The 10,900-nt window shown below is 47.5% G+C and overlaps 1 protein-coding gene across 2 annotated transcripts in view; it reads right to left on the bottom strand.

Moving 5' to 3' along the window:
- Positions 1 to 276: 276 nt before the first annotated feature.
- LOC144155505 (hemocyte protein-glutamine gamma-glutamyltransferase-like) overlaps positions 277 to 10,900 on the bottom strand; it is a 77,122-nt gene continuing 66,498 nt past the window's right edge. For both annotated transcript variants that reach the window (XM_077686998.1, XM_077686997.1), the window contains exons 12-14: positions 7,699 to 7,853; positions 3,668 to 3,804; positions 277 to 472 (exon numbers count right to left, since the gene is read on the bottom strand). In XM_077686998.1, the coding sequence (XP_077543124.1) occupies positions 343 to 472; positions 3,668 to 3,804; positions 7,699 to 7,853 (422 nt within the window). In that variant the 3' untranslated portion in view covers positions 277 to 342. The remainder of the gene's footprint in view (positions 473 to 3,667; positions 3,805 to 7,698; positions 7,854 to 10,900) is intronic.

Below are 10,900 nucleotides of genomic sequence, written 5' to 3'. Positions count from 1 at the left end.
TAAATGAGGTTTCTACAGGTTATAAGTAGGTCACTAGCTACTTATCGCAACAAAAAAAACCAAGATGCAAAATTTTTGTGTCAGTGCCCCTTTAAGGCATAAAAATGTGATACCTGTGTTCAATGCCACTAGTTTTACGATATTGTCGTATCAATACCAGTGATCGCTATACGTCACACTAAACGTGCTGTGCATTTTCTGGGGTGCTCTGTTGTGCGAATAGAATTTGCAGTGGAACCCCGTGCTGGGACGACAGTAGGAGGCGTCGTTGCTGCGTAAAACGCGTCCGTTTATTCTCACCACCGTGGCTGGGACGAAGGCACTGCGCTTTCACGACTACGCCTAGAGCTTGCGGTGTGACGACACCACGGGCAGCTCGTCGCAGGTAAGTGCCGCGTTGATCTCGAGGGTGTATGACGAGGTCTTGAAAACCGTTCCCGTCTTCGAGAACTTGCCGTACGGGGCGACCGACCTGTTGTGGAACGCGCGAACATGGGTCATTAAAAGCGTGCAAAAAAAAGGGAGGAGGGGAGCTAGATGAAGTTGTTGCAGTAATTTACGCTTTAGTAACAGATCGCGCAGGGAATTTGACATTATTTTTTGTATTTAGCATTGCGGGATAGCACAACTGGCGCCATCTATCACGTGCGCAAACATAACGCATCAATCACCCGCCACGCATCGTGTGTCGTGTTTGAGTTTAACCACTCAATTTACAACAAAATTTGGAATTTGGATGCTTGCAATAGCGAATATCATTCAATGAAATTCAATTCATTTTAGTTTTACTTAATAGAACATGCCTGAATCCCCTTCCAGTTGCATGGCAGATAACCAAATCGAAGTTTCCAGAACGTCAGCCTGCGCATGGTTCCTCTCCAATATTTCAACGGTAAAGATTAATGCAGCGTCACCCGCTTTTGTAAACATTTAAGAATCACACTAAGAGGGGGTGAACATGGGGCGGAGGCGAGACATGGACGAGGAGGGCACACGGCCAAAGCAGTCTTGTTCTTTACAACTAACTTCTTAAACCAATACACTGAAATAAAGTTTTTGCACCCCTGTACTAATCAAAGAGCTAGTATTTCAACATTCGAATCTATTTTCCGAGGAACAAATTGTAGTCATGCCCTTAAAAACAATTTCTGAGGATGAACTTCGCCTGAATTAAAAATGACACAAAACGACGGCGACAAAAAAAAAAAGGCGGTAAAAGGCGCAGAACAGCAGTGTTTAGGCATGTATGCCTAATGTAAACGTCCCACGTTTAACGGTACTCAAAAAAGAACATCCTGTCGCGTTACTCAAACAGCTTAGTAGACAAGGATGTCACAAGGACTTGAGAAACTGCGCTCCCGCCAAGGCTAATATACGGTGCCGTGACGCATGATTGACACATCTCTTCTGCAATGGCCAAGGCATAAATAATATCTTTCTTCTTGATTTTTTTACTTAATTGCCAATAACATCTGCTTGTTGAAATTTCCGAATGCAATGGTGACTACGACAATGATAGGGAAGATTACTATGCAACGTTTACTGGTCGCAGGTGTTTTTGTGGTCGTGCAACCAAATGCTTATGCATTTGAGTGTTTCTCCCTTATACCGCAGGAGAGATTGTTGAAGTCTCCGCTACGAAATGAGTGGGTTGTTAGCCATGAGACTAAGCCCATCGTCAAGGAAGTACAATTTCCGATGTTATTGCGATAACTAGCTGTTAATCTACTAATCTCTGTGATCCACGCGACCAGGATTGTTTTTGTTTCTAAGCGCCCTTACTCAGTGGGCGTGTACTTTATTATGAATAATGCCCTTTCTTGTATATGCATTGAAACGGTTGTCGTCTGCGTTTCGTTCCGTGTCTTTCTTTCATCGACTCCCCCTCGTTTTATAAAACGGAAGTGTTCTCGCCAAGTTCCTTCTAAACATTGTATCAACTAGCCCAAACCATTAATGGTATTCTTGCCAGAAGACAATTGGTAAATAACGCGGCCTCTACTAAGGTATAAGCTTGGGCGTGTTGGTTAATCATTCTTCGGACAGCGCGACAAAAAAAAAAAAAAACGCAGATAAGACTAGGACAGGACAAGCGCCTTGTCCTGTTTACGTCTTGTCTGCGTCTTTTTTTTTGCGCTGTCCCAGAAAACAGGGTTTCGTCCAACTTGTTTGAATACTATTATCGTTGTGAGCTAGCGCCAGAAAAGATGGTCGACGGCGATGACGACGACGATGACGACATCATCACTATCAATATCATCACCATCACCACCACCGCAATCATAATCATTATCATCATAATCATTTCCCGCCGTCCATCTATGTACATTGCAGGACGAAGGCTTCTCTCTCTCATAGACCTCCAACCGGTCCTGCCCGAGTCCATGAGGAGAAAAACATAAAGATGCGGGATTGGACGATGTAAGACGCCTGGTATACGTCAATATTTTTAAGTGCAGAGCAGTTTATGCGCTCGCCTTGTCGTCGTAGCTCGCTAACGGTCGATGTCAAGCGACTGCAGGAATCAGGTGGCGCAGCGAGATAACGAACCCAAGTAGAACCTGGTGTATCGTCGTCAGAGAGTCACGCTGAGGCTTCGAAAACCACGCGTTTTAAATAGTCATAACCGTTCGAACCTCGTGAACCGCTGGCGCTTGTCATACATCTCCCCGTTGTTTAGCGCAAAGAAAACTACAGGTACATTTCAGGCAAAATCTGTGTATGTAACCCGCAGCCCCCGCGTTCATTTAGTTATGAACGTTCGTTGGGTTGGTTTTTACGATGGTAAGCGAAAAAAAAAAAAAAAATGGCGCGTTCGAAATTACACAGGAAGGCTCCAGCCACGCTAGAAAAGAAAATGGCGCATTCGAAATGCCGCAGAAAGGCTCCAGCCGCGCAAGGAAAAAATGGAGTGTTCGAAATGACGCAGAAAGGCCCCAGCATACGAAATTAAAGCAACCACAAAAAGAACAGAACTCCCGCTGGCGCAGTTTCAGGCAGGGGGGGGCGCGAGCACTGCGAAGGCGGCAAATTTGAATTGCACATTCACCAAGAGAGGAGCGAGATAGGGCGGCGAAGAGCGTGATGGGTGGTAGCAGTGAGCGGATAACGGCGCCACTACTCACGACAGCTTTCACATTGAGTGGAACGGCTTTAATTTTTTTAGAATTTTCGTAGTGAATTAGGCGTAGTGCAGGTAAAAAGCCGACTAGACCAGTCGGTTCCTTAGTCCTGTCTTGTTTAGGAAACCAAAACTAAGCATTCCGACGCAAGCCCTGGACACTTGTCGTTCACTGCGTTACAGCGCCAAGAGACGTGTACGAAACGCGAATTTCATTTACAGTCGCTTCGGGCAGGCTCATAGCAATCTCTCGAAATATGATAAATACATGTAACCTGCGTCATTAATCGGTAATTTATTAAGGTAATAATAACAAAATAAATCGGTATGCGTGAGATAAATGGCCATACTCTTAACGTACATTCGGGAGGGGGCATAAAGAAACATCGTTAATTAATACGGCGCAGATGAGCATGTTGGTCGAAGTGCCTTGAAAAGATTTTTTGCGCGTGCATAAATTATCTGCCTCGCGGCATTTTTGTAAGCGTCTTAATAAGTCAGTTTTGTGTCAGAATTACTTTTTTTTTTTTTTTTGCTGATGCTTACCCAACAGGAACCGGTATCAAAAATCGAGTTGAACCGGGTAGTTCCACTGAAAGCTTGCAGTTTGTCAGCGGGATCGCCAGCGGGTTTCGGAAGGACACTCTGTAGGTAACCTTGCCGTTCTTTCCGATTGGCCCCAGCTGTCAAAGAGAAAACGGGCGTATGTGAAGGAGGCCGCCAATGTTCATCCGCTCAGCTGAGACGCTTATTACCTGAGGTAACAAACAGTAATACACGCACATTGCCTTATTTTTACGGGTCACGAAGACTATATACAGTTTGGCTCATTCAAAAAATCGTTTTTCAAAATGTCTGATCTATTGCTCACGCAATAGAAGATTTGTTATGCAATGCTTCCAGTCTCCCTAACTTCCATCCACGCCTACACCGGCCAGCGGGCCGCCAAATGGCGTTGCAAGAATGGCAAGGACCAAATGGCGTGGCAAGGCTGACAGTTGATGACAAGAATGCCTCGTTCGTTTTTCGCGCTGACTATAAGTCCAAAACCGGGTTCGTCTGGTAGAAAACGTTTTGTCTTCTACTGATATTTAACGACGACAAAAAAGACAACATGAGTAGTAAGAACCATAACCGAAGAAAATAATTGAAGCATCTACCCTATCGCGCAAGACGTAATGAGTGGGAAAGCTCAGATCCTTGATGCGCGGAGCTCCTCACGGCTGTTCATCTCCTACCTGAGGTGTAACTCCGGTGCGTTCACCCCTACCTCCTTTCTTGCGTTGTTTTTGCTAACTTTTTCAGGAACCTACGCACCGCCTTTTATTCCGAACACTTCCTCAGAGCGTGTGACACTTTCCCTCATTTCATGTGTGTCTTTCTTCATTTCCTTGACACATTCTGCATTTTGGGGTGTACCGACCTGGGTACATCAGTGCCAATTTATAAGGGTTCAGGAAGGTATGAGATTGGAGTTGCCTCCATGTCGCTTGCTGTATTTTCTTTAGGGAATGATGAGGGGTAGGATAAAGCAGTTTTTCATTTCTGTAGTGAGATGTAATATCTTGAAAAGTAACCATACACTCCTTAGACCCTCGCAGGCACGATAGGTCCACCGCCCGGTTGACGAGTTTGCGGGCAAAACTGTGGGCTGCCTCATTCCCTGGATGGGACGAGTGCTCAGGAATCTAGATAATCTGAATCGGGCGGGGTTCTAACTGATTTCTTAATAGAACTTGAGATGCTGTTTCCGGAACTTTGTTCTTCGCAAAATTACGCACACCCGTTCTGGAGTCGCTGAAGATAAATTTTGCTTTGGTTATAATGTGTGTGGCCGAAAAAGCCCACCTAGCCTACATCCTATATGAATGCCCTGAGCTCCAACCTAAAGCCGAATGGCATCTCTCTAACCAAATAGAATGGAATACTGCGGTGACCAGCTCCTGAGACCCAAATTCAGGCCGTGGACTGGGCTTTGGAAGTCGCCATGAAACAAAGTCATCTGGCCACCTCGCGGAGTCAAGAAGAAGGTCATCATTGATCAAACAACTCAATGATTGTTGACAAAATAAAGTTGTTCCTCCTCCCTCCTCCTCTTCATTTTCCTGATACGGGCCTCCAGAGGGTCACGAGGTGCTACCAGTCGCTATAGCCACATATGCGCAGTTTGTCACACACAGTCCCTTGGAAGTAACCACAGATAGGTGTCGCGTTACTCGTGCACAAGTCTCCACTGCCTTTATGTCGACGTGATTCGACATGGTAGTGGAGTTCTAATAGGGATCTCCACCCGCCACGGTGGCGCAGTGGCTAAGGCGTTGCGCTGTTAAGCACGAGGACGCGGGTTCGATTCCCGGCCGCGGCTGTCGCTTTTCTGATGGAGGCCAAAAGCAAAAACGCCCGTGTGTTCGATATTTAGGCGCAGGTTAAAGATCCCCAAGTGGTCAAAATTAATCCGGAGCCGTCCACTACGGTGCGCCTCATCGCTTGCGTGGTGTCGGCGCGTTAAACCCAACAGTCAATCAACCAATTAATAGGAATCTCCACTTCTAGTTCTGCATTAAGGTCACGCCAGTCACCACGAAAGCATGTCCTCGTCGCTCACTGGAACAAATTGAATTTATTTCACTCAGAATTTAGAATGGTTTTACGGAGGCAATCGTTCCTGCGCTTTAGTGAGTGACAAAGGAGCTTATAAATAAAAAAATGGCATTCCAACTTTACAAAAGACACGACGTTATATCAAATTTTTATCTTTTTGAGCATCATGACACTGAAAAATAAGATTTTTTAAATGCATGCGCATTCGTACATCACAATGTTGGTTCCCGGTACATCGAATTCCACCATATGTCAAAGTTATGCGGTTGCAAAGTTGCAACTTACAAGCCTGCGTAGCTGTAGACGTCTGTATATTAAATAAAAATGTCAGTCATTTGTGTTATGTGACGTTTGCGTACGACCTAGTACTTACGAAAGTAAACCTGTCTGAACTATGCACGGTATGTACCGCGGGTGATTATCTCCTGTTTCGCAACCCGTGTTGCGAACTTCGTGCTTTTTCAGTGCAGCATACGAAATTTTTTACTTGAGATTCAAGCTCCCGCTTTTTGCTTTCCCCATTAAGGATTTGCTACGGCAGTATGTATCGCTCGATGGAATAGCCGCCATTCCGCTCGATGAAGTTAGGCGCTACATGCCGACTCAAAGCGCTCGTTTACTGTTTTGTGTACAGGCAGTGGAGAGACCTGCCGTGGCTTGTAGAGTGTATACACAAGATCGAAGTATCTCCCCGCGGGAAATTGTGGCGTGAGGGCTGGAGCAATATGTACAGGCGCGGCCACTGTTAGAGGTAAGACGACAGCTAGCGCGTGGAGCGCTCCGCAGTTCGCCACCACTGGCGCAGCGCGAAGCACTGCGTAACCGTGTATACCAGGTGACAGGCAGTTAACTGCACCTCTGGCGATGATTGCGCACTGCCGCAACATTTCCCGCGGCGCTAGTCGTGGCACTACTCATGGCACAAGTTGTGGCACTACTCGGCGGTGTTACCTCTAAAGGTACGTGCACACTAGCGGCGCCGTGCCGTGCCGCGCGCCGTTTGCGACGTCGGCAGCCGCTGGAAACCTGTTTTCGCCTAGAACGGCGCGTTTTCTTTGCCGCAGAGCGAATGAATCCGAGACCCATTTCTGCCGTGCCGCAGAGCGCGAAGGCCAATGAGCGATGCACCGCTGTAGCTTCCGCGAGCGCGCGCCGTCTCGACAAGAATGCGCCCACGAGCTGCTCAGAAAGGAGGGGGGAGCTCTCGCTCGAGAGCGCTCATGTGACAACCGTGGCGGCGAGTTGGTGTGGCCTTCACCGACGGCGCGGCGCCGCGCCGCTGGCGGCCGTCGGCAAGGCGGCACGGCAAGTTCGACGCTAGTGTGCACGTAGCTTAAAGGACCCATGAAGACAAAATACAAGTTGGGTTTATTAGAAAGACTGCTTAGTCCCGATAACAATGATACCAATATCATCGCAATCTTCGAACAAATACCGGAGATATTAAAGAAAACGTGTGAAGCAGTCGCGACCCCCTAGCCAATTTCCCGCAACTTTTCTATGACGTCACGGAACCTTGTTTGTGCGATTGGAGGCCGCCTAACTTACCTGTGGCGACGACACATGACTGGACGTCTGTAATGGGGCCTCTAGTTCCATTTGACCGCATCACTTGAATGATAACGTGCAGTTAACGCACTGAAAATTATGTTTTATTGTTGGCCCGTATGACGTCATTCTTGCTCATAACACGTCACTGTGGCGCAAAATTTGAACGTTTTTATATACTTCTTACTTTTTTTGTTAAAAAACATATTTTGTGGCTGTAATGGAGCTGAGTGAGATACTGAATCCTAGTTCTTTCAAATTACACGTAGTTGTATTTTCTCTTCATGGCTCCTTTAACAGTGGCCGCGCCTGTACATTAGCTCGTTCTGACATTGTTATCGAGGGTTCAAGCACAACGAACAACTCATCTGTACAGGAAGGTCTCGTGCCCCATGTAAGAACTAAAACCAGTGACTCTAATGGCTTACATCCATGTCGAGGTCCGGCACCTTCACCACCACGACGCCTCTTTTGTACGCGATGTTCTTGGCGCACGTGGCGCTTGCTTCCACGGAGAGCATGCACTCGCTTCGGAGCGTCCGGATGTAGTCTTTCGGCTTGATGACGATCTCGAACGGCGTTTCTGCGAGCGAGGGAAGGAAAAAATATTAGCAGTGGCTTAGCTCGGCTATGCCAGGATATACGTAGCGTGAGCTAAGGTTCAGCTGGTAATTCTTAGCTTTCCTGGTTGTCTAGTATTAGTTTGGTTATCATGCTTACGGCTGCTTAAACGACACACATGCGGTATACGCATTATGTGACACATGTATATTTATCAAGCGGCTCCGGCGCAGCGTCACCAATCGCCGCAGAGCTAAAGTGGTTTCAAAGGCGCACGCCGGTGTTGCTGCGACGCACGAGCCATCGGTTCCACACCCGGCCACCCCTCGCATGATCATCAAGTGGACCGGTCCGCCACGTACGGAACGAAGGTCGGCGAAGACGCTGGGCGCGTGGGGTGTGTGAGAAACGCCGGGCAGCGAGCAACGTTCTGTGCGCCGTGTGACGTCACTGCTGCTCGCGCATGCGCAGCACGGCTCTCCAGGAGCCACGCGAAACTGCTCAACCTCGGCCAGTGTACCTCACGCTACAAGGGTGTAGCTCACGCTACCGTAACGAGATTTGTGAGCCGCGTTTAATTCAACGCTGAAATGGAAGCTTAAACCAAACGCCACGGTTTCACTGTAGCAAGGTTTTGTCCTGTTAACCCCCGTGGAGGTTTGGCCTGTAACCATTCCTTTTTCAGTGATGTCAAACGTTCTCTCTTGAATATTTGTTATAATCTAATACCCCGATTTGCGTATTTGGATGTTTGGGTAGCTTGACGTGTTCATAGATATTTTTTGACGCTTTTTATAGGGCACTGTAACTCGAGTCCACGGCCCTTCTCTGCATACAAGGGTAACTGGATCTCTTGGAAGGGTAAATTCGCTTTCGTTCGTAAATTCGCCGTCACCGATCCCCCAAGTCCCGCGCGCGCATTAGCCCGTTAGACATCTCGAGGCACTCGACAGTTAGGTAATTAGGCAGAACCCATCCCTTGGGGGATGATTACGTACGTGGCTGTGATTAGCATTGTATCGGTGGTGGTGAGTATGTAATGCGTTGGGCTACCCGTACCAATGGAGGTAGCCACCACTCCACCCATTGAGGCCGAGTAGGGGTGGCGAAGAACTGCTACCACATGAGAGTTGCGGTGCGTGCGCACTTGTCACATAGTGCCACCTCGATGCGCGGTTTTCTGGGGGCGATCATTCCGATTGTCGTGGTGGGGTGTGCGCTAGCATTGCGATTCTAGTTGTGCCGTACATTTTTAGTGTTCTGAGCTCACTTCAACCCCCTTTTCGACCCCGTCTCATACCCTGTCTCCTTCCCCACTTTGTACCACCAGACCTTCACTCACTCCAACCTACTCGCCACTTGATCCTCCTCATCCCCTTCCCTTGACGAATTGGCGCGTCAGCTGGCGAGTGAGGCTTCTCGTAATTTCCGCTCGAAGACCGATTATACCCCGACCGACGTGCACAGCTCCGACCCCGGTGAAAAGCCATGATGTAGTAGTACCTGCAAGCAACTGTGCCACCCAGCCGGGATTTCTGCGCAGCTCAGGTGTCGTTTAGTCGGGCGCGTTATTTAGCGCCGAAAGGAAGAAAAGACCACCACGTGTTTGAATGACCATGCATAGCGATCAAAGTGGCAAAGTAGGCAGTCGACAAGGCTGCAGCGTACGTGGCTTGATTCAGTGGAAAAGAAACGGTCTGGGTTGATGTATTCGTGAATGCAAGCATGATCCTTTGCAGTCTGTGACGTTTCCGCTTAGAAGAACAGCAACCTCAGTTTGTCTGAACGATTGTAGGGACATTACTATAGTGCAGTGCCCTTAGTTCGCCCATTTTATCAGTGGACCGTATTAGTTTTGTGCATTTTCTGGTTGTGTGCGTTGTTTGTACCGCCTTTATAGTTGCCTGGTCACGCCTTGTGTTTTTTCTACTTTTCTTTCTCTCATTTTCTCCTTTAATATGTACCGCTGTCCTTTCTTTCCCTTTCATTTCCCGTATCCCCTCCCCCCTGAGTAGGGTAGCCAACCGGACAGTATTCTGGTTAACCTCCCTGCCTTTCCTGTACTATTCCTTCCTTCCTTCCTTCAGTTTGTTGGTATGGGTTCATTGTGAAAACCGGCGCATGCAAAACAAAGGCTTTAGACGAAGAAATGGACGAAACGAACGCTCGTGTCGTCCATTCCTTCTTCCCTCCCAGTGTCGTCGAAAGGTAGTCTTCTGCCACCTCTGCACGTAAATGCCTCTCTTCTCTCCCGCGCCCCCGCCCCTGTCACGCTCTTCCCTTACAGTTCCACTCCTCCCACGATAAGTACGGGCGAGATTCGCTGAAGCCAATTCAATTTTCGCGCGTGCCACTGCGCGCGCGCCATCCACTGGAACCTTTTGTTACTCTTGAACTTGGAACGCTGCCACGTGGCCCTGGCTCGTGGCCTTCTATCCTTGTATTTTCGCGTCAAAGTATTGTTTCTAATGCGTATTTTTTATTTTATATTGCAGATATCAAGCAAACATTTGTTTTCGATTAAAAGAACACTGCGAGTTCCAGTTGTATTTATGTTTTGCCTCAAATATGCCTAATGTTTCCGTTTGGCTTAATAATGTTGACTGGTATGAAGTATGTTTTCAGATTCGATGGTTTAGGAAAGTTTTGCCTATATAACCCATCGTTCAAGTATTCCGGTAACATTTGGTCAGAAGGCTGTGCGAGGCCTACAACGTGAAACCAGTGTCCTTCAGCGACCACAGCATGGTGACGTTTACAATAGGTCAGAAGCATAGGAAAACTTGCTTTAACTGGGATACATGGAAATTCAATGTCAAACTACTAAATGATGAACCGTTCACAACTGGTGTAAAGAAGAGATTAGAGCAGGCAATCGGAACAGAAAGCGGTTCACTTATCACTGTCTGGGAACAGCTAAAAAGTGACGTTAAGATAAGTGCAATAGAAAGATCGTCCGTCATACGTCATAAAGAAAAGGAGGAGGAAAAACAATTACAAGGTTAGTTGCACATCTTGTTAGGGGTTGAGGCTCAACAGCCTGGAACTTTTACAAAAGAAATAAGACAG

Source organism: Haemaphysalis longicornis, unplaced genomic scaffold, assembly GCF_048455015.1.
Source record: "Haemaphysalis longicornis isolate Haplotype H1 unplaced genomic scaffold, Haemaphysalis longicornis Haplotype H1 scaffold_1, whole genome shotgun sequence".
NCBI lineage: Eukaryota > Metazoa > Arthropoda > Arachnida > Ixodida > Ixodidae > Haemaphysalis > Haemaphysalis longicornis.
The sequence above is the reverse complement of the archived record's forward strand: the minus strand, read 5'-3'. Positions and strand labels throughout refer to the sequence as shown.